Source organism: Conger conger, chromosome 16 (genome assembly GCF_963514075.1).
Source record: "Conger conger chromosome 16, fConCon1.1, whole genome shotgun sequence".
In the NCBI taxonomy this organism is placed as follows: Eukaryota; Metazoa; Chordata; class Actinopteri; order Anguilliformes; family Congridae; genus Conger; species Conger conger.
In genome coordinates this window covers 17,477,377-17,501,452 of record NC_083775.1, presented here as the reverse complement: position 1 = coordinate 17,501,452, position 24,076 = coordinate 17,477,377, and the positions used below count along the sequence as shown (strand labels likewise).

The window sequence follows — 24,076 nt, the reverse complement described above, 5'->3', positions numbered from 1 at the left end:
TGGTTCATGCACAAGTTCAAAGCGTTAGAAACTTAAATTCCATTTCAAACGGTAGAGCTTTCAAAATTTGCATATGCGAACACCCCTTTTCTTTTGCCCCCAGTACGGTGGAACTGTCAAAACAGAATCTGACTAATTTGGTAATAATGCGTTTCATTATCTTACCAGCGAAGTGAGAAGAACAACGAAGACATCGTGAAATCGAACTAATGTGAAACTTAGAATAATGTGTAGACTACTGCTGATACACCGGATGGATTCTTAACCATAACAAAAATAAAATCAACCTTATCCATCTCTGGATGCTTTGGGGAAACCTCAGACAGATGTAGATCATAAAGTCCACAGGATTTTTAATGCTCTAAATTCTCGAAGGTACCCCGAGGTGACAGGGAACTTGGTAAACAAAGGCACAGCATCTGCAATAGATGAGGGTGATGACTACTAAAAAATAAATAAAGACGCCATAGCACAATGGCCCCCGGCTCCAGTGTATAAAGCAGCGTATTACAGGCTAGTACAGTGGCGAGGAAGAAGGGGAAATATCATCAGGAGGAGCGGAAGCAAGGAATCGGAGGTGTCTGAAGGTGTTACAAGTAAACCTTTAATCGCAATAAATCGCAAGAGAACATCAATGCCGTTCATCAATTCTGTCTCGCCCCCCAGGCCGACCCGTTCATCCGTCCAGGGCCGTTTTTGTAATCTCTGCTCTTCTGGATTTAGCCGCTTCCTCAAATTTTTCAATAACTTGATTGCAGGTCTTTTTCTGAAAGACAGAAAATACGACTTTTTCCATTTGCAACAAGCAGTCCCAAAGGCTATTGTACCAGTGACCAAATATGTTGCTTCACTGAAGAGGTGGGATGGACCTTTAATTCAGTCTATTAGTAGGTCAGAGGACAGAAGTGTAATGAAATGGAATATTAACCTTTGTTAAAGAGAGAACTTTGTGAGCAAATTTTTGTTTAACCAGTTAAACTGGAGAATGAGCTGGTGGCCAGTAAAGCCCTACTGGAAAAATTACCAAAAAAAATTATAGCTAATCTGCAACTTTAAGGAAAACCATGGGGCAGGATTCATGGGTCACTTGATTTAACATCTTTAGAACAGCTTTAGTGTGCTGGCATTCAACTTCGTTCTGTAGGAAAGCTGCCCCCTATTGGTAAATTGGCTCATTAAACACTCTTTTGGGAATATTTCCATGGGAATTAAAGGTAATATACACGGTTTTGAATAGCAGCTTTATTTTTGACACTAACATTTGCACTTCATAAGTAATCCAAATGTTCCCGTTTAATGGAAATGAATTATATCAATATGTTGTAGGGATGCACATTATGGAGAGCCTGGGGCTAACAATATCAATAACCAGAATTTGTTGAGAGTATTCACCATCTACTAAGTCTCCATATAGCCGTTTGCAAGTTTGGTCAATTAAAAATTAATAATAAATAGAGATCCAGATGAATATGAAAAGGCTACTAGATCCTGAAAGTTTAACTTAATTTACGGGATTAGCGGAGCACCAACTGCATCGTCTCTGGCACATGCATCTGAAATCATCATATCAACCATCATCTTGGCATCGGACCGATATCGCCGTTATGTAATATAAAGTACAAGATATAACCCCAAAAGTATCCTACACCCGGAAATGCTGAGCACAGCCTACGTCGGGGGCCAGCATGATTTAACTTAAGCACTGCTTTTCAGAATTGGCCTTGCCAGAGCACTCATGACTGCACTGCCGAATTCAAAATCATTTTCCTTTCTCTGTGGTTCAGCTGTGAGGAGCGTGGGAGAGCTTTTTTGTCTAGTAAATGCTGTACTGCACTAAAAGTAGGCAGCAAATTTTCAAATGTTGCTGGATACATGGACTTTTTTCTTTCTTTCAATCAATTAAGATTTTTATTCAAACCTCATATGCTCGAATTAAAATTTTCAAATGTGAAATTAGTTTATATTACAAAAACTAAACTGACGTACGTTAGCTTGTTTAAGTATCTAGCTATAAACCTCTGATTACTATAGCACCTTTCACTACAATAACCGCTTTACAATTTTTCAGGTGAAAAGAAAATATAAATTGCGGCAAGCAATTTGGTTTTACAAATGACACCATGGCTTCGCATTCAGTTTGAACACAACAGAAGTCCTGCAAAGGATTAAAGGATGCAAGAATGAATCTCAACTAACCAGAATTACAGCCAAGAAATCTTTAATACAGATTGGAAATATTCATATTCAACTTTTTAAGTATGAAAGAATACCCGGTTCCTGTGCGTCAAATTCAGTGCTGTGCATCATAAAATCCACTAAGAAACAGGAAATCAAGTTTCAAACATTGTGCAAAATTTAAATCAAGTTTTAGGGCCTAAAACACTAACGTTACATTTCCACACACAAAATCGAGCACTTGCAAAGATACCCCGGTTGAACCTTGGAAAGCAAGGAACAGGACATGCACTACGGAACAGCTTCTGTTTATACAGTATTTAGCTACTTACTATCAGAAATTTCTGCCTTTCTTTCTGAAGCTTGAGAAACTCCTCCACGGTTAGCTCGTCCACGCTCTTCTTCAAAAGGATGAAAGCGCACGAGGGAGAGTGCGATTTATGCTCTTTTCTAACAAATGAGATTCAGGTGAAAAACAAAGTAAAATGTACGAAACATCTTAGTTTGATTAGCCAAGTTACAGACAGATGCTGCCTACAAGCTACCTAGCAGGTATAAATCATAGCAAATACAAATAGCCAATTAGACATCTAAACGTTAGGTCTCGTGCATATGTTGCTAATGTCGTACATAACATGAAAGTTAATGTTATCTAGCGAAGTTATAAATTACAGAAACCGCTTACTCTGGGTCATCATCCGGTTCCCACCCCTCCAGTTCCTTGTAGCAACAAAAGCACATTGCAACGTCTGGGCTGTTTTCTGACGGTGTGTGAATGAACCCTGCTTTCGCCATCTACAAGTAGACGATATCACAACATAATGTTAGCTAGGTAATGTTAGTTAAACTCTGTAATTTGCTAGCTAGCTATCTGGCTCACGGGCAAACGAAAGACAGGGGGGAAATGATTGATTAAAACGGGCTCCAGTACAAAAAATAGCTAGCTAAGTTAGCTAGACAGTTAACATCGGTTATATACAAAACTTAGAAGTTACTCGCTAAGCAATGGCGTAACTTACATTTTCAGGAGTGCATCTGCAGCCCTCTTCAAACGGCCAGCCTGAATAGGTTTCTAATCGGTTCTTATAAAAGTACATTTTTGTGTGTTCCGCGTTGACTGGATCCATGTTCGGAGCTTCTTGTTCAATATTTTTAAATTTCAGCGCGCAAAATCAAAACAGCTCCGTGCGTTGCATTGTGGGAAATGTAGTCTCTACGCACTTAAACCAAAGAACGTGAGTGGAAATGTAGCCAAGATGCAGCACTTACAGTACATGTCATTTACACAGAAGTACTAACAACAATGAATATGAGCAAACGACCCTCTTGTAGCTAAGAACTGCCTGTGTTATGCTCGTCTTCAGCACGGAATGAAACGGAACTTAACTCTACCCCACTCTGTACATGCGCACCCTAGCCAATCAGGTTCAAGATAGCTAAACTAACAATTTTCGGTGATAATTCCGATGATAACTTTATCATGCAAACTATAAATTAACTAATTAGGTTAGTAGGTGTTGCATTTGGGCATTTTCTACAACAACCCGCCCCCCCCCCCCAAAAAAAAATCATAAAGATATTCTTTGTGAATGAATCAGGAGATATAATATCTAAAAGACATTATATCTAGACAACAGTCTAAATTTGCCTTAATATTAGTCCAATTCAGCTGACTTACATCCAGTGCAAGTTGACTGGGCACACACATCACACTCGATTTGATATGTATTTCTGCTGGCATATTTCCAAAAGTGATTACCTTATGAACAGTCTTAACCATTCATTCATTCATTCATTTATTCATTTATTTATTTATTTATTTATTTATTTATTTATTTATTTATTTATTTATTTATTCATTTATTTATTCATTCATTTATTAATTAATGACAGGGGCGGCACGGATGGTGCAGTGGGTAGCACTGCCGCCTCACAGCAAGGAGGTCCTGGGTTTGAATCCTCCGGGTACTCCGGTTTCCTCCCAAAGTCCAAAGACATGCAGGTTAGGCTGATTGGAGAGTCTAAATTGCCCGTAGGTATGAGTGTGTGAGTGAATGGTGTGTGTGCCCTGTGATGGACTGGCGACCTGTCCAGGGTGTATTCCTGCCTTTCGCCCAATGTATGCTGGGATAGGCTCCAGCCCCCCTGCGACCCTGTTCAGGATAAGCGGGTTAGGATAATGGATGGATGGATGGATTAATGACAGGGAGAAAAGTAGACTCCCAGAAACCTGTACTCCTTCATCCTCTGACCAGTCATACCACCAGAGCTTGGCAAGAGTTTCTTCCCTCAGTTTTAATTGTATATGTAATACATTGTTTGCATTGTAAAGACAGGGAGTACCCAAAACAAATTCAAATGTAATGACTAAATCATACAAAGCCTCTATGGTACGTCAAAGGGATTTGCTCCAAATCATTCCACAAAACTGGAGGAGGAGTAAGTGGCCGAGAGCCCCTGAATTATAGTACAGTATTTGTCATTACTGCAGACCCAATTTAAAAATTACATTTGATTGTCCAATTACCATGGAAAATCACTATGGCACTGAAAATTCAAACAGATTTTTTTTCCTGTGGGGAAACAACACAAACCACCTCTGCTGTGCACCTGCCAATACTACTTTCCAACAGATGGCACCATGTTTACATTACTAAGAACTGTTCTGTATATCTATATGTAAAAAAGGCACTGACAGGAAATGCGCCAGACGATAAGCGTGTAGGTAAAGTGAATGCACTTCTCATCTACTGGCAGAGGCAGGGTGGATTGTGCTCATCACTATTGACACCACTCATTATGTCCTCTCCGGCTACAGTCTACTCTGGGCATTACGAAACTTGTGTGCCAGAGGCCCCTGTTGAGGATGCACTAACCTGGATTAAAATGCTTTATCTGCCCCCTAAAGATCCACTCCATTTTAATGGCTGCAAGGTTTTCGCAGTGTCAGGGGCCTATTCGTACGCAAGGAGGGCAGTGCAGCGCCCTCTGGGTAATTTCACTCCCAGCATGACACCTCTTATCTGTCTCGGTGTTGCAAAGCCCGGGCAAGTCCATTTACACGTCACAGCTCTACCAAGCAGAATGGCATGGCTATGTCCACTCGCCATTTAGGGACATGTCCCCATGGGTGTCCTTCCGATATTTTTTGTAATGATGGTTGTGGTTATTTTATCTGTATGTTAGTTTTCTTATCGACTTCCTATTTTATTATTAAAAAAAAATTTTTTTTGCACAATGTTCTGGTTAAATATTTATCCCCTAACAATACTTTAAGAGTGCATACACTGAAAACAGACGGAGCAGCAGATCCCTTCAAAATTGTTCACCCAATTATAGTTTATCGAACTCTTGGGGCATGCTAAGGGTATGCAGAATGCTTGCCAGTCTGAAAAGGTAATACTAGTTTCTATTTACTACGTATCTGAGCATGAAATCCAACTAAAGAAAGTTCACATCCGCCAAGAACCTTGGACACTTCGCATTACTTTGCATGTTCAGTTTCCGTAAAAAGGCTTACAGTATGTTACATTAAATTAGATTTATTTATAATATCTCTGTGAAACTTACATACATAACTGTAGGAAAAGGCTATCTGCATACCATTTGAAACTTTGTAATTGTCCAGTATTACAGTATATTTGGGTGTAAATTGTATTCAGACTCTTTGTCCTATTAATGTCCATAAATAACTATTTTTATCTCGTGTTCACTCGATTTCTAAATGAAAGGTTTCTCGATGAGCCAGTGGAGAAGATGGTGACAATCCAGGTCCAGGGCTGAGAATATCTGTTCAAATTCCATGCAGTTCTCAACTGTTGGTGATACATTTATTTTCAATTAAACAATACTATGTAAGAAAGGTGCTGCGGGTGACCACTGCTGACTGGTACACAAAATGCCCACTATTCTAGGTACGTTTCACCATTGTTTTCTTTTCACAATGTTCACTAAGTCCTATAATTCCATTTTTCAATTAAAAAAAATTAATTAAACCTTTTTGCTGAGATTGTTTACTCCTGTGAGTCACAGGTATATGTGGCTCTGTTTTGATAGGACAAAAAAGACCAGTACTGGGTGAAACACAGCTGTTGCAAGCATAGATTGTATTTTTTATTTTCTTTCTTTTAAGTGGTGAAGGCAGAATAGGTAATTATTTTCATTCTTGTTTTGTCAGCACTTGTATTTGCCGACTACATTTGCTTTCTAAAAATAGGGAGCATAAGGACTGCAGCCGACTCAAAACGCAAACATCCTCTGAACATTTGTGCTTTTCCCAAAAATACAATTTAGTCGAACATGCAGCATGTCAGAACAGGTACATACGCATCTGCTATTCTGGTATAGTTAATTTCTTATGATTGCAAGGGACTAAGTGCAGTTATCAGACATGTAATTTAGTTTACATAAATATGATGCGAGTCATTTTACATGAAAATAGTATGACATCATAATGACAGACGGGTAAGCTGATTAGGAGTTTTGTGGCTATTATCTGAAGCAACACAAGTGAGCAACACAAAAATGAGCATTTGGGTTTTTGGAGAAAGCTGATTATTTTATTTATCATCATCATTATTATCAACATCATCATCATCATCATCATCATCATCATCATCCATTTGAAAATCATTTCTGAAAAAGAAAACAATGGAAAAAAACCCAAACATGTCCCCCCTGACTTAAATGTCATGCCATAACAGGCCATGTTATGTCAATATTAGACTTTACTAAACTCTTTTTCCTGAACAGCTGCTCCTCTCAATCGGATTGAGGATTGGCGATAGAAGGGTTTTGCTTTAATTATACCGAGGTGTTCAGTCCTAAACTCTATATCCCTTAAAGCAGGGGTTCCCAAACCCTTTCATCACAGGCCCCCAGAAATGAATGACCATCTGCTGGCTGAGGATTTCTCAATAAAGTTTAACAGCTAAAGCCAAAGTATATAACAAGCTGCAATGAAGTGACTGTTTCATGCACTCACACATGGAAATCTAATAGAAATGGCAAGATATGTATATGGAGCTACTTAAATAAATACCGAATGATTATAATGATCTCATTTTACTCAAGATGTGTAAGTCAGACAAGGTTTGCTTTATCTCAATGTTTACATATGTAATTTCTGAAATATGCAAAAATAAACAAACAATTGTTAAACTATTGTTATAACCTTATACATTTTACTGACTTTATCTTTCAGTCCATTTTATGGCGGCAGTTTTTTGCAGTCCTAGGGCTCTATTCATAGGCAAAGAAAGCAGCACAGAGCCCTCTGGGTTTCTGGTTATTTTCCCTTGTGGACCCCCAGGGCCCTTAGTTTGGGAGCCCCTGCCTTAGGAACATTCTTAGGTCAATGATATTGAGTTCTTAACAATCTAAGACTGACACTCTCAGTTACACCATACCACAGACCATCATTTGTGTCAACGTCAGGATTGGCAAAATATTTACTGAAGAGACTTGGGCAAAAATGAGAACCAGGAAGGAGGAACTGACTGAAGGGCATCATGGGAGATTTTTTTAAGGCCCCTTTGCAGGACGCAGCAGTACTTCTCCTACCTGAAACTACTGGGAAAAATTTCTGATATTTTACAACTATCGTCACTGATGCTTGTCTGACACTGTGATGAAAGCAGAATGCTCACAATTTCAAAAACCTCAAGTGAAAACCTGCAGTTATACTTTGCTTTGAAGCAGTTTCCACTGCCAAAATCTTTGACTTTTCGTCTATTCTCAACAAAAAGTGGACACCCTTGGTGTGACATTTCAGTTACATTTTGATTTCAAACAGAGGTTTCATCTGCAATCTTTCAGGATGTTAAAAGAAACTGTGGCATGAAGCTGAAACATATTGACCATATTGGTATTATGGACAGGCAAGTACAGAAACCTTTTGACAAACATTTACTGGTCCTTCCCAGTCAGAGTCCTGATGAGACAGAGATCAGGAATAAATGGGGTCACACTGCATTTTAAGACTGTTTATACTGTCAGTGGTGTTTGGATGCATCATTACTTTTAAAAGGCAGATATTATATAGGTAGTGTGCAGATAGTAAATTAGTAATGAAAAAAATAATAGCCTGCCATTTTGAATGTCTTAAAATTACACCTGTTGTCTATTCCAATTTGTCACTTAAAAATGATCAGCTAGCACATACACAGGAGAAGTGTATCAGCATAGACAGGTACTTAAAACAAAGTGTGACTGTCAGGTTGTGTGGAAGAATCAATCTTCCACAGAGCATCATTGGTTCTGGTAAAATGGTTGTCTTTGCTTCACTACGCATAGCTGTTCATATGTACAGTAAGAGTGGACTGCCTCGTCCTCTCAGCAGTTTGCCTGGGGGCTAACCCCCCACCCGGGTGCATAGTAAGAGGTCAGTACTCCCAGAGAGAGGCAGTGTCCACAGTTTCACCATCGCCCATCAGCGTTCCACCCTTGTCGCCCCTCAGGTACTTGCTATTCTTGCCTTTGATGCACACCCGTCCGTGCTCGGGGAACTCCAGGAAGAAGTCCTCTGGCGTGTCCCCATCCGAACACACAAGCCCGCTGTTGGAGATGTACCAGAACTTCCCATTAGAGCCTGTGGAACAAGTCAGAGGTCAGTGAAGGATATGAAGGGGTAACACTTGATATGTTATCAGATGAGCTGAATTAGAATCAGAATCAGAAGAGTTGACTATACAAATAGTACAGCTGATTTGAACTGAACTGTGTTTCTCATATAGAAAATGTACAGAGATGTAACAAATCACACACAGGCTGCAAATTGTGTCTCTGGTGTGTAAGTATAACACAGAAGCTTAAGAAAGGGGCCGTCTCAGCATTCACCTTTGATATGGTAGGCACCATCACTGAAAAGCAATTCGAAGATATCATAGATGGAGCGGTTGGCATCCAGCGTGTTGGAGTTCTTGTGGTGGCACACAAAGCCATCGTCCCCCCGCAGTATGAGAATAGGCCGGTTTATCAACTTCAGCACAAACTGCTCATTCTCACCTGAGAGAGAGGGGGGGGGAGAGAGAGAGAGAGAGAGAGGTGGGGAGAGGGAGAGAGAGAGAGACAGAGAGAAAGAGAGAGGGGGAGAGAGAGAGAGAGAGAGAGAGAGAGAGAGAGAGAGAGAGAGATAAACACATGGAATGCACCAGGCTGAATAAGCAGGCTGGTTTGTTTGCCCTGGGAACTGAGCTTTCCAGCTTAATCAGGCTATTTCCATATTTCATACATTTCCATATTTTAACAACTTTGGATAATAACCTAGTTTCCCCATCATTGGTAATATTGTGATCAACGTATACATTTTCCAATTCAATGATAATATTTTAGCGGGTAGGGGATGAAAAATAGTTTGAGAAGCCACTTGCTGCCAGTTAGAGGACTCGTTAATGGCTACGCGCTCACCCACTGCATCGCTGACGGCCGCCAGCTGCCCGTTCTTCTTGGTGCAGATGCACTTCCCGTTGCTTGCACGAAGAGCCACCCTGTGACCCAGCCACTCAAAGTCAAACATGGTGTTGGCAGCCCTGGGTGGAGGAGGAGGCAAGCAGGAATAGAGGCAAAATGAGTGGGGTGTTATGCCTTGCAGCTGGTGGACATTTCACGTTTTAATGACTGGGAATGGGAGAGGAACCACTGGACACTGTTTACAACACCAAATATTATGAGGAGTGTGGGTTAGGACTGCTGCGGATGTGAGATGTGAGGAAACAAACAAACAAACAAACATTTTAGTCTTCAGAAGGGGAACTTATACACAGATGTATGGCCATATCAGCTTCCATCCACTGGACAATGTAAAAAGTTTCACTAGATACCTTAAGTAGTAATAATAATAATAATAATAATAATAATAATAATAATAATGTGATATATTTCACAAATTACAGGTCACCTGCCATCATGACATCAGCCCAAAAGCGAAGTAAAAAAAAGTATGCTGGTTTGCAGCCAGGTGGAGGGGTAGTTTAATTTAGCTGGCAAATCAAGCTAAAGCACTTCCAATGCAAAGAAATTCCCCACGGTCCACAATCAAATCCCTCCTGTACCAGGCCAGTAAGGAAACGTATCATTGGTGGTATTATTGCCCACCAAGGGAGAGACTCACTTGGCAGGGTATTTTTTTCCTCATAATACAGTACATTACATTACAATAATTTGGCATTGTTCCTATCCAGAGCGATGAACACCACTGAAGAACGTCAGAGTTACTCTCAGGAATACAAAATTGTGGTGTCACCAAGTAGGCGAAGAGGCTCATTTATATTCACTAAGTGTAACATTAACCAAACAAACAGCAATGAGTTTTCTAACAAGATGCCACAATTAGACAGATAACCTGCCTTACAGAGCTAGCAAATGATCCATAAGGAAATCCAAGGAAGGATATCTGAAGGGGTCAGTAGCAGCTCCCTCTGGTGGCTGAAATGCTCCCTCTGCCTGCACAGGCTTCACAGATTGTACATTCCTAGTGCGCAACAACCGCCCATCTCGTTGGGTGTGTAATGGAATGAAACGAACGATCGCATGTGGGTTTTTAGGAGGAGTGAACACGCTAGCATGTGCCCTTGTCTGCTGATGGAGGATGTAGCTTAAAGGGGATGGGCATACGAAGTGATTTGGTAATCAAACCCAACTGGAAAAAAAAGCTTTGAAAAGATTGCAGTTCTTGCCTGTAAGGTGGTTCAGCTGTAGCGTGATTCCATCATGTTTTAATCCCAGAAAGGATTTATCTGATGTAGCAATGTGTGCAAGGGAGGAGACATAAAGTCTGGAGTCTGTGTCAGCATGTGAGGTGGTAAGATGGCTGACACGTGTTTCGGAGGAGAGGGCATGCTCATCTGCACCAGTCAAACCGGTTTTTGTTTTGGATTCAACTACTTTTCAATTATTTACTGAGCTTGCCTGGTGTATTGGAACCGATTAAATAGTTCCAATAAAACGTTTTTCTTGTCCTCTTGGTTGGCTCAATTGCCAGGCTAGATTAATTGAGCACATAAAGATAATTGATCCAAAAAAATTACATATTTGACCCAGATCTGGTCTCTACACTCCTTAATTGATAGCTGAAATTGCAGCACTGTCTGGATAATTCTTTCTCATTGACCAAGATTTGATTGGGAGAAAAAAAGCTTAAAGGGGATGGGCATACGAAGTGATTTGGTAATCAAACCCAACTGGAAAAAAAAGCTTTGAAAAGATTGCAGTTCTTGCCTGTAAGGTGGTTCAGCTGTAGCGTGATTGCATCATGTTTTAATCCCAGAAAGGATTTATCTGATGTAGCAATGTGTGCAAGGGAGGAGACATAAAGTCTGGAGTCTGTGTCAGCATGTGAGGTGGTAAGATGGCTGACACGTGTTTCGGAGGAGAGGGCATGCTCATCTGCACCAGTCAAATCGGTTTTTGTTTTGGATTCAACTACTTTTCAATTATTTACTGAGCTTGCCTGGTGTATTGGAATCGATTAAATAGTTCCAATAAAACGTTTTTCTTGTCCTCTTGGTTGGCTCAATTGCCAGGCTAGATTAATTGAGCACATAAAGATAATTGATCCAAAAAAATTACATATTTGACCCAGGTCTGGTCTCTACACTCCTTAATTGATAGCTGAAATTGCAGCACTGTCTGGATAATTCTTTCTCATTGACCAAGATTTGATTGGGAGAAAAAATGGAACAAGCTTAAACAGCGGGTGTAGTGCTCACACTTCTGTGGCTGTAGACTCAATGCCCCCGTGGGAAACAAGGGTCCAGTACGTTCCTCCATTGGTCCTCAGCATGCACTTCCTGGTCTCCTTGTCAATCTCCATCTGGAAGGTTTCCATGTCGGTCTCATCGTCCTGATTGGCTGAGAGGCTCACTCCTGGACCCACCCACATACACAGTCATACAAACATGCACAGGAACATTCACACAAAAAAGAAGTGCAGTACAGTCACATACTTTCAGTCCTTTGCTCAGCACACAGCTTTGCTGAGCCATCTCTCAGCTGTTTATTTACAAATACATTTGGATCTCTCAACCCCCGAATAGCGGCAACAGCTAATTAGATTTCATATAATGTAATATAGATGTAAATATGTTCTGTTTAGTGATCTGTGTACAGGTGTCTGAGCATCTCACAGCTCTCATGTGATTTTGTTCCATTTGTAAAAGCTTCAGATTTGTCTTAATGGCACACGTAATGGCACACATGCTCATGGCTGTGTGTGCATAAGTGAGTGCTTGAGCACCTACATGTGTGTGAGGAGTGTTTGCTTGTATGTACCAATATAATGAGAGATAAACTGTCAGTATAAATGTATGCTTGGATATCTAATTTCACCCTCTAGTTCCAGTGAACCACAGACCCTTGAAATACACTCTAGTATCTTTCACTGAGCTTCACAGTCCAAGAAACCAAATAAAGTACCTTTCAATGAGAAATCCAGTAACATCCAACCAAAGGGCCTTTAGAAACATACTAAAGTATCATCCAATTAACTGCAAGGTCCTTAGAAACATATTCCAGAACTTTCCACCAACCAGAAGCCCTGATCTTCTGAATACACAGTGGTGGCCCATGATCAGGATGACCTGATCTGCCTCATGTTCAATTGTTCATGTTCTGACAGAGATTGGAGATTTAGGTTTCAAACCCAACACCAGTTGTTGATTGCAACATTATATTTGAAGTGCTCAAAAACTATCCCATGAAATGCTATCAAGTGAAACAAAATATACATTCAAATATTTAAAATGACCATAATCCTTGAGTAAAGAAACAAGTCCAGAATAAATAAAGTCTCAAAACTACCCTGTTTCTGGCTCAGTTGCAACAGAAACATTCCTAGTGATAACCAGACATTTCACTCTGAGCGAGTCTTTGAATGTTACAGTCACTAGAGACTGTAATTGAAGATTAAATAACTAAGGATAGAAATGGAGAATGAAGCATGATGATAGCCCCAGATTAATGGCAGACAGTGGATGTGGCGGCTGTTTTAATTCCTGCTCAGACTGCAATTACTCCTTTCCAGGCAGTGGTAAGATGGGAGCCTAAATAACCCATGGCTCCAGAAATCCATTTATATTTACAGCTGGCACTCTTATCCAAAGTGGCTTACACACAGCACACATCCACCAGGCTCTGTCTAAAAGAAGGGCTTTCTTATACTGTACTGTGAGTGCTGATCAATACAGTGAGCTCCATTATGTTTGGGACAAAGACATATTTTTGTTTATCTGGCTCTGTGACTCAGTGAGCACTTTATTAGGTATTTTAGACTTATTTTTTTACCGATAAAGTCTTCTGCTGCTGTCTGTTGCTATCTATCCACTTAGAAGTTTGACGTGTTGTATGTTCAGAGATGCAGAAACACACGGTTATTTGCTTTATTGTCACCTTCTTATCAGCTTTGACCAGTCTGACCATTCTCCTCTGACCTCTACCAAGATGTTTCTACCCACAGAACTGCTGCTCACTAGATGTTTTTTGTTTTCCGCACCGTTCTCTGCAAACTCTAGAGACTGTTGTGTGAAAATCCCAGGAGATCAGCAGTTTCTGAGATAATCAAACCACCCTGTCTGGCACCAACAATCATTCCACTTAGATCACTTAGTCACTTAGATCATATTTCTTCTACATTCTGACATCTGGTCTAAAAAACAGCTGAACATCTTGACCACATATGCATGCTTTTATGCTTTTAGTTGCTGCCACATGATTGGCTGATTAAATATTTGCATTAACAAGCTGGTGTACAGGTCTACCTAATAAAGTGATCACTGTGTGTATGTAATCAAACATTTCACACGTGGTTAACGTGCAGATTAGCAGATTTTATAAAAGAGTATTCATATACCTTTTGGTTTCACGATGTAGAATTTTTTTTTTAATGCATAGTCCCCACATTGCAGGGCACCATAATGTTTGGGACGAAAGGCTTCACATGTGTTTCCAATTTGTCAGGTTTATTCAATTGCTTAATGTACATGTACTTATGAGAGCTTTCATGACCTAATCTTGATTCTTGGCTTTGGAGTCTGTCATTGCTACTTGTCAACATAAGAACAAGTTGAAATGAAAAGTCAAGAAGCCATTATGAGGCTGAGAAATACAGTAATAAAAAAAGTACAACCAAGCACACACCCTGGGACATGAGACATAGAGAAACCCTTAGTCTTACCAAAATCAACTGTTTGGAACATCATTACAAAGAAAGCAATGGCCTGGTAGGCCAAGGAAGACATCTTCAGTTGATGACTGAAGAATTCTCACCACAATGAACAAATCCCCAAAAGACTTGTCTGACAGATCAGAAACTCTCTTCAGGAGGCAGGCGTGGATGTGTTAGTAACTACTATCCACAGAGTGAACTACAGAGATGATACTGTAGTGTATGCAACATACAAACCATCTGTCAGCTGCAACAAACAGGTTACAGTTCGCTAAGAAGTGGACTTTTGGGCAGATGAGACCAAGATTCACTGATATCAGTGATGCCCCCCCCCATCTGTAAATCGGTAAACCATGGTGATGGGGGTGTTATGGGTTGGGCATGTATGGCTTAGTACAGCCTGCACACCCAAATGCAATATAATTCTTTATAAGTATCAAACAATGTTTTGACCCATAGTAGATCTTTGTCAGATTTTGCAGGCTCTCCTCTAATTATAATTGCTATTACCCTATTGCATTGCACCCTGGTCAATGCAAATCTCTATACTATTTTACTGGGCATGTATGGCTGCCACAAGTATTGGCTCACTTGTCTTCGGTGATGATGTAACTGATGATGAAATTCTGAAGTATACAGAAGCATTTTATCTGCTCAAGTTCAAGCAAATGCCTCCAAGCCCTTTGGGCAGTGCTTCATCATAGTAAGACAATGATCACAAACATATTATAAAAGCAACAGAGGAGTTTTCAAAGCCAAAGACTGTGATATTGACTGACCAAGTTATTCACCCACACAGTCTCTAGAGTTTGTAGAGAATGGTGCAAAAAACAGAAAACATCCAGTGAGCAGCAGTTCTGCGGGCAAAAACATGACTAACGCAAATAACCACACATTACAACAGTGGCATGTAGAAAAGCATCTCTGAACACACAACACATCAAACCTCTTAAATGGATAGGCTACAGCAGCAGAAGCCATCCATCCATCCATCCATTATCTTAACCCGCTTATCCTGAACAGGGTTGCAGGGGGGCTGGAGCCTATCCCAGCATACATTGGGCGAAAGGCAGGAATACACCCTGGACAGGTCGCCAGTCCATCGCAGGGCACACACACCATTCACTCACACACTCATACCTATGGGCAATTTAGACTCTCCAATCAGCCTAACCTGCATGTCTTTGGACTGTGGGAGGAAACCGGAGTACCCGGAGGAAACCCACGCAGACACGGGGAGAACATGCAAACTCCGCACAGAGAGGCCCCGGCCGACGGGGATTTGAACCCAGGACCTCCTTGCTGTGAGGCGGCAGTGCTACCCACTGCACCATCCGTGCCGCCGCAGCAGAAGCCAAAAAGTAAAAAAAAAAAAAAGTCTAATAAATACCTAATAAAGTGCTTAGTGAGTGTATGTCCCATAAGGTCCCAATCATGGGGCCCTGAAATAGGGGGAGGGGGTAAGTATGAAAAGTGTTTTTATGTGGTAAAACCAAAATGCATAGAAATGCATTTCATTAAAAGCTGAGAATGTGAAGTTTAACTACATGTGAATTATTTTATTATTCAATCTAAAATTAAACAAATCTAAATCTAAAATTGTACACAGCCAAATAATGTATAATGGAGCTCACTGAAAATTGCTACCCATCATAAAAATATTTTTTAATGTTTTAATGTTTTTAATGGTGCAGTCTTTGGGGTGGCCAGCTCTCAAATCACATACGGATACCCATTGTGTGGACCTGGTTCATTTGCCTGCCTTGGTATTTTCTGTACAGTGATCTCACCTCTATTTATAACCCTCTCTACTTTACACCTGCCTGAATAAAAGGCTGCTTTCCCACCTTATACCATCTGAACAGATTAAGGAGCAAGGTATTAAAGGGGCAGATCACTGCTGTCAGATGTGCAGTAGATACTACAAGAATTGTTTCTCTTGACAAATTTTCCAGTCGAACTCGATGGAAAAAATATTGAGGAGGAACACTTATTATCGTATCTACTGCACATCTGACAGCAGCACAGTGGTTTGAGGATCATTTGATACCTTGGACTCTTGATGACTAACAAATGTGTTCCATACTGTATCAGCAAAATGTACCGCTGAATCTAGTCCCACAATTTAATTCCCATGTGATCCATTCAAATGCAAAGAGTTTTTGTATCACTAGTAGGACAAACTGAAAATAAGATATCCAGACTCTGATGTTGATGAGCCATGGCATGCAAAGGATATGCAACCAAATACAAACATGACTCTTTTATTTAACATTATGTTAATTTGTCATAAACATTGAAATGGGGGACGACATATAATAAGTACTGTAATTGCTACATGGTGAAACAAAAATGTATAAAAATTCAGAGTCTGCACTTTGACCACGTATGAATTGTTTGATTACAAATTGAGAAAATAAAATATTAAATCAGTAACCCCAAACTTTTGAATGGTAGTGTATGTAAAAACAGTCAAGATATGTGTAAGCTTGGAAAAAAACCCAGTCACTAAATTTGGTTAATTGGGCTCTTTGAGCTGAATGAGCCTTAATCAGGGCATGGAGCACAGTGCACTAATCATCCTGAACTAAATCATCTGTTCGCTTTTTTAGAAAAGAACAGCTTAGAATATGCTTTTGCTTCTCATCCCTCTCGACGTGCTTCTCAAAACTGAACCGAATGAGCGAGTGAACATTCAGCTCCAGTGTGTCAGGCGCTTTGTGACAGGTGGTTTCGGCCCATACGAGGCACAAATGAGGCCATGGCTATCACACAAGTTGAAGGCCGGGTGGGGTCCTGGATTCAGATCCACTGGATGAGGTACCCCAATTATGAGACAACAAATCACCATTCAGGACTACACAAAAGCAACATGCCCGCATGTTTTGACAACCTCCACCCCAACTAAAGAAAAGCACACAGGAAATAGATGCACTTGTGATTGTTCAGCAGAACCACTAAAATAAACAGAAATTAGCAAAACACACACACACACACACACACACAGACCAACATACTCAATTACTGACACACATACACTTGCATTCTCAGTCTCATACACATGCTTACTTGCATATTCAAATGTGTGCACAGAAATGTCAGAAGCAACACAGAAATATACAGGTGCACACATATTCTTATGGCTGACTGACTGCCCATCTAATCGCAGTCTAACAGTAACAGCTGCAAAATCCCAATCACCAACTCCGCAATCAGGTGAACCAGTAAATTGCACAAATGAAAGCGCATGTAACAGATTGTGTCTGCCCCATGCCCAAATTAGACGGCACGAAAATATCTCTCATGCATCCCTTTAATCCCGTTACCGCCATAATCCCCCACCCCAAACTGCTCACTCTCTCACTTGCTCGCTCGTTAAGTCCCCTGGCGGTGAACGCAAATCCGCCCCGCAGGGGCCTATAATCAGCTTTGCCCTAGTTGTTCCTAAAAAATGTTTCAGGATGAAAATGCTCCATTTCACCAGGACCCAGTGGGGAAGCAGGTCAGCCATTTTAGAATGGTTAGAGCCCAGCATGTTTTAATACTGCTGTCGCTGTGCATCAAGACAGGGGGTCTGTACCTGTGTTGACCGTCTCCATTTTTATCTCCAGACACAATGTAAACGTGTCTGGACTTGGAAATAGGCAATAATATTGGAGTTTTACCTGTTTGATTCTGAAGGCCCAGTTTAAATCATCATTTGCCCATAAGTTTTACAAATTATTGCAAGCGTTGTTTTTTGTTTTATGCACAGGCGCAATTAATGCTGAGTTAAGAAATTACATAAATTAACTTTCATTTCCAATTCTTGGTTTGGGCCCTCAGTGGCTTTGTTCATTATTCAGATGTAATTGCTACAATTCTTTTTAATATTCAATAATAATGGCTCCAACTGACTCAATGTCATTGCTCTCTCTGCAACAACTGAATGGCAGTAATAATTTTGTTGCTATGTCGCAGTCATGGGGGCGACATGGCTCAGGCAGTAAGAGCAGTCGTCTGGCAGTCGGAGGGTTGCCGGCTCGATCCCCCGCCCGGGCTGTGTCGAAGTGTCCCTGAGCAAGACACCTAACCCCCATTTGCTCCTGACGAGCTGGTCGGGGCCTTGCATGGCAGCCAATCGCCGTTGGTGTGTGAATGTGTGTATGAATGGGTGAATGAGAAGCATCAATTGTACAGCGCTTTGGATAAAGGCGCTATATAAATTCCAACCATTTACCATTCATCGAGGGCCTCCTGGGATGTTAGCTTCTCTCCACACTGAGACTGATATATCTCTATAGACTCCCACCCCTCCATAGACTCTCCTGCTTGTTTCCAGAGACCCAATGGACAACCCTGCAATGCCTCTAGTGTACATTATCAACAAACGGAAGTTCTCAAGACCCTGTGATAAAGTTTACAGTGCAAAGTTTACAGTGCAACTAGAACTAGTTCACTGTGTAGTACATCACAGATCAAATGAATTTGGTTGTTCGGTGTCTTCAGAACAACATATTTAAAATGCAACACCTAGCAGAATAAGAAAATGAATGTATACATTGTAAATCACAATTGAAATTGTGGTTTTAATACAGTAAATGTGTAGCAGGAAATTCAAATGGGAGTTATGTGCGCCTGGTGAAAAATACACTACCTGAATGGAAATTGGCAAGCACTTCTACACACGAGCACTCAACTGTGTGCGTATGCACATGCATGTGTACATGTGCGCTCACACACACACAGACACACACACCAGGTGCAAGGCAGTGGAGAGCAGAGTAATTGTACAGGTTTTCCTCAAACTTTGTTATTAGCAAAAATCAGCAGTGCAGAACACATTGAGACTAGAATCATGGATGTCACATTGCCAAATAAAAATAAATGCCACATAAAAACACATAAACTAATAAATAATGTTTTTCTCCCTTTTACGTGGGATTATGAGTGACCAACATACATTTCAGATAGTCTTACTCTGTCCTCATCTACTTCATAATCACTGTGAACCCTCAAGTGCTACTAGGAAGTTCTGCGCTTGAAGTGGACATTTTAATTCAATGGATAGATATTGCTAACACACTTTCCTGTATCCTAGTTATATGGACAAAACATGGAATGTTCATTCACATTTACATTAGTTTATAAAATACATTTTTAGTTTCTACATTTACATGTGTAGGCCTATTACTATATGCAAGTATGCTGAACTGAATGATGATTCTCTGGTACTTGATTTTAAGTATATAGTTAAAAAATACACATGTATGAATAAACCATTACTAACAATGCTGCTATGATGTTTGAAGCCCTTTTCACAGACCACATCACAAAGACTACAGAATACAGATCACATCACACAGATCATAACTTACAGACTACAGCATACAGACCACAGCACAAAGAATGCAGCACAAAGACCACAGCACAAAGAACATGGCACACAGACCACAGAATACAGACCACAGCACAAAGAGCATGGCATACAGACCACAGAATACAGACCACAGCACAAAGAACACGGCACACAGACTACAGCTCAAAGAACACAGCACACAGACCACAGAATACAGACCACAGCACAAAGAACACAGCACACAGACCACAGCACAAAGAACACGGCACACAGACCACAGAATACAGACCACAGCACAAAGAACACGGCACACAGACCACAGAATACAGACCAGAGCACAAAGAACACGGCACACAGACCACATAATACAGACCACAGCACAAAGAACACGGCACACAGACCACAGAATACAGACCACAGCACAAAGAACACGGCACACAGACCACAGAATACAGCCCACAGTACAAATAACATGGCACACAGACCACAGAATACAGACCACACCACAAAGAACACGGCACACAGACCGCAGAATACAGACCACACCACAAAGAACATGGCACACAGACCACAAAATACAGACCATAACACAGACCCCTTCACACAGACCATATTACAAATACCACCGACCACAGAATACAGACCATAACACAGACCCCATCACACAGACCATATCAAAAATACCACAGACCACAGAATGCCGACCACAGACCACAGACCACATAATATAGACCCAATCACACAGACCACAGCATACGTGCTTCACACTGTGAATGTTGCAGGTCAAAGGCACAGGACAGAACTAAGACCGGCAGAGGCCATGCAGAGAGGGGATGCAATGAAAGGTGCGTTGCTCTGGAAACAACCAGGCAAAGCATAAATATATTTACACCACCAATCTCACCCCCTCCAGCACACACCAACCCGCAATATTTCATTTGGTACTCTAAACCAGTTGCATCACATGACTCATTCTCACATTCAGCAGACAGTTGGACCAATTATCAGGCTTCTCCACTGTGAGAGGTCTTCCATAACCTTTTCAACACAAAGCTTTGGGTTTCGTTTAAAAAATGATTTAATTGGGAAGTCCTAAATCGGTATCAGCTGGCGTTGCACATTGTCACTGTGTGCGGTGTGTTGAATGTAAGGGGACTTTTGTGTGTGTGTGTGTGTGTGTGTGTGTGTGTATATGTGAGGCCGCTTATGTGTGAGTTCATGCATGCAAACAGGATTCAGTCCATTACTGATGTTATTTTCTTTCCTTTTCTTGTAGCCCTGATGAGCATGACCTCGCCGATGCACCTGTCCCTCAACAAAACCGGCAAGACAGATGACTAGGAACGAGATGACAAGCTATATCTGAGGCAAATGGTGGTGTATGTGTATTTGTAAGTGTATGTGTGTGTGTGTGTGTATGGGTCAATGACATGACGTGCAAATTTCTGTTTCCGAGTACATTATTTCCTTGTAAAATAATTAGATAAATTCATGACATATATCACGTCCTTCTATAAAACATATTTAGTCTGAATACATATTGAGTACATTCAAAAAAAAAATTTTTTTCATGTTTTGGCATCTCAAACCCCCAAAATGTCAGGTGGCGCAACTGTCCGAGCAAAGGTACAGACTAAGAAAACTATTAAAAATAGTATTTTAATGATAATAATTTCAAAATAAAATGCTATGGCATGATTTTGTGTTTGAAACCTTTCAAATAAACCAGTTTTACAAGTACCAATAGTTTTAAAGCTATTGAAATAATTGGAAAACTTTTGTCCGGCATTTCTATGTTCTCAAATTTCAGGGTGGCACAACCGTCAATATGGGGCTTTTATTATGAAATAAAGAGGTAATAATAGTAAACAGGATATTGCATCATCAAGAGGACCCCAAGAGACAGTTATACCTGAGTGAAAAGGTTTGTAGATCTCTCTCAAATATTGATAAAAATAGCTAGTTTTAATACGTAGGTAGGCTGGCAACACTTTCCATGTCAGGTGGTACAACCAGTGTAAAACTAGGAAAATGTTATTTCATCACAAAACTCTTTATTACATTTTTAAATTATATGTATGAATTTGATAGCAATGGCAAAAGCTAATACAGGCGTCGAAGTAGAAGCCTGTTTAATTTGAAATTAGTTGCAAAAGTCAGGTGGCGCAACCAATAAGTCAGGTGGCGCAACCAATAAGTCAGGTGGCGCAACTGCCGGGAATCTCATTATATGAAATAAATAATGTGGATTATCTATTACATTACTAACAAATGTTTATTAGATTTAAGTTAAAGATATTATACACTTTCAAACCTTGCAATTATTCAACATAGTTCCTGTCATTACTAATGTTGTCAGGTGGCACAACTGATAATCGTCAGGTGGTGCGACCAGGTAAAATATATATTTAAACCAATAAATAATAGGTGAACAAATGGTTGATAACTTTGATGTGAATAGCTATTGTATTGAATGCATTCATTCGTATATTTTAGAAATTATTTTTCTGTCTTTAAATGTAAAATAGGATGCTAAAGATACCAAATACCTGGCTACTAGAATGCAATAGTCTTAAATTATTATAGATACAAAACACAACTACAAAAGAATAATGTGTTCGGCACTGTAGACACTCTAAAGGATACTTGCCAAAGTTTTACTTAAAATAAATAGTGGGAAAATATATTGACAAATATTTGGTTGCGCCACCTAGTTAAAAATACAGTTAAAAAAATTATTTAAACATTTTGAAATGTTATACAACAAGTGAGACTTGTTTAGACACATTGTTCCAGATTCAAAAATATGCATTACCTCCATTTTGAACAAACTTAAAAAAAAAAACTTTTTAGAAGCTTTATTCGTCATTGACCCGTATGTATGTGTATGTGTATGTGTGTGTGTGTATGTATTTGTATGTGTATTTGTATGTGTATATGTGTGTGTATATGTGTGTGTGTGTGTCTGTGTATGTGTGTGAGTGTGTGTGTGTGTGTTTGTGGGGGGAGGGGGTTCAGGGTTACATGCAGTGGGAAGGATTGGGCCTTGTGGTGGTCTGAGTCCATTACCTTGCCGGATGGAGACAAATCTGTTGTTAGCGGCCTGGAATACCACCTGTGGGTGGCTCTCCTCCAGGTCGAAGAGCTCGTCCTTCCCCGGCTTGGAGCAGCGGCCGGACCGCAGGGTCCCCGTGGGCCCGATGGGGGACAGGTACTTCCCCTCGCAGTCTTTGAAGGCCAGCTTGCCAGACTTGAGCTCCAGGGTGTAGGCAGTGGTGGGGCCGTTCTCCTTCTGCAGCTTGCCGTCGTGGCTGAGGAAGCGGCTGTCGCAGGTCTTCAGGCAGTACTTGCCATCCAGGTAGACCAGGGTGAGCAGGGAGTCCACGCCCCAGGGGATGTTGCTGTCGACGGAGATCTCGTCCTCCTGGGCGGAGAGGTGGGCGTAGCGCTTGCGGCTAACGCTCAGCAGGTTGGCCTGGGGGTGGAGGGCCAGGTGCACGGCCCACAGCTCCGTCTCCCCGATGGTCTGAGCGAAGCAGGAGAGGTAGTCCTCCGAGCCGCCGAAGTAGCGCCGGTAGAGCTCGGACTGCAGGGCCCAGCGGCCGTCGGACTGCGCCACGATCAGGAAGCGGCAGCCCGCGTCCGGATCCTCGGCCGCGCACGTCACCTTGCCGTCCTTGTCGGAGGCCAGGTAGCGGCCCAGGTGGCTTCGCAGGTACACGGCCTGGCCGTCCTGCTCGTCATGCTCCAGAGTCCAGATCTGCTTCTTCTTCATGCTGCTCGCCGCCGCGTTAACCTTGAACCCGAAAGCCTCGGCCGTCAGGTAGCGGTTCTCCTGGTTGATGAGCCCGAACTGCAGTTCCAGAGCTTTACTAATCCCATTCGTGGGCATTCTGACAGACCTTCAAATAGCAAGGTTTGGGGTGAGGGGTGTAGATGGGGGGGAGGAGGAGGGAGGGTTAGGATGAAAGGGTGAATGGGAGAATTAGTCAAGCAAGGGAGAAAAACTATAACTAAAAACGGCTTCCCTTCCCTGCTCACATGAGAAGAAAATAATCCTGTAATGTACTCACAAGTCGTATGCCTTTGTTTTCCTCTGTTGGAGTTCTCTATTTTCCTTTTTCCCCTGTGTATTTCTGTGGTCTGATTGAGGTTGTTGATTTGCTGTCACTTGTTTTTGTGGGAAAAAACGATTTCCTCCTCCCTCCTTTTCTGCTTCTTCCAATCAAAACTCTACGCCGGTCTCTCCCCAGAGAGCCCGAATACAAGCTTGCCTTTTTCTGTTTCCTAATCAGCATGGATTAAAATCAGCAGGACACAGCACCTCAATCCAAGCTGCTGACGTCACACCAATAGCACACAGCTAACCTTCTCTCTCTCTCTCTCTCTCTCTCTCTCTCTCT

At 41.2% G+C, this 24,076-nt stretch overlaps 2 protein-coding genes across 2 annotated transcripts; both read right to left on the bottom strand.

Annotated features, from left to right (window-relative positions):
• Positions 1-582: 582 nt before the first annotated feature.
• On the bottom strand, positions 583-3,556 carry LOC133115190 (baculoviral IAP repeat-containing protein 5-like). Its single transcript, XM_061224974.1, has 4 exons — positions 3,195-3,556; positions 2,861-2,970; positions 2,508-2,625; positions 583-766 (listed from the first exon to the last, which is right to left on the bottom strand). Exons 1-4 carry the CDS (start codon positions 3,300-3,302, stop codon positions 677-679), a joined length of 426 nt encoding a protein of 141 aa, XP_061080958.1. The 5' UTR covers positions 3,303-3,556; the 3' UTR covers positions 583-676.
• Positions 3,557-6,798: 3,242 nt separating this feature from the next.
• On the bottom strand, positions 6,799-23,806 carry LOC133115074 (fascin-2-like). Its single transcript, XM_061224796.1, has 6 exons — positions 23,747-23,806; positions 22,743-23,575; positions 11,883-12,039; positions 9,583-9,704; positions 9,013-9,180; positions 6,799-8,764 (listed from the first exon to the last, which is right to left on the bottom strand). Exons 2-6 carry the CDS (start codon positions 23,563-23,565, stop codon positions 8,559-8,561), a joined length of 1,476 nt encoding a protein of 491 aa, XP_061080780.1. The 5' UTR covers positions 23,566-23,575; positions 23,747-23,806; the 3' UTR covers positions 6,799-8,558.
• Between the last annotated feature and the right edge of the window lie 270 nt (positions 23,807-24,076).

Bases quoted from the DNA above. Each gene is read 5' to 3' on its own strand.
- LOC133115190 (XM_061224974.1), bottom strand. From the start codon at position 3,302: ATGGATCCAGTCAACGCGGAACACACAAAAATGTACTTTTATAAGAAC. The intron at 2,626-2,860 runs GTAAGCGGTTTC...CTCATTTGTTAG, and splicing joins GAACCGGATGATGACCCAGA to AAAAGAGCATAAATCGCACT. The intron at 767-2,507 runs GTAAGTAGCTAA...TCTGTCTTTCAG, and splicing joins AAAGGCAGAAATTTCTGATA to AAAAAGACCTGCAATCAAGT.
- LOC133115074 (XM_061224796.1), bottom strand. From the start codon at position 23,565: ATGCCCACGAATGGGATTAGTAAAGCTCTGGAACTGCAGTTCGGGCTC. The intron at 9,705-11,882 runs GTGAGCACTACA...TCCTCCACCCAG, and splicing joins GAGTCTACAGCCACAGAAGT to GGCTGCCAACACCATGTTTG. The intron at 8,765-9,012 runs GTGAATGCTGAG...CTTGTTCCACAG, and splicing joins TGGTGCCTACCATATCAAAG to GCTCTAATGGGAAGTTCTGG.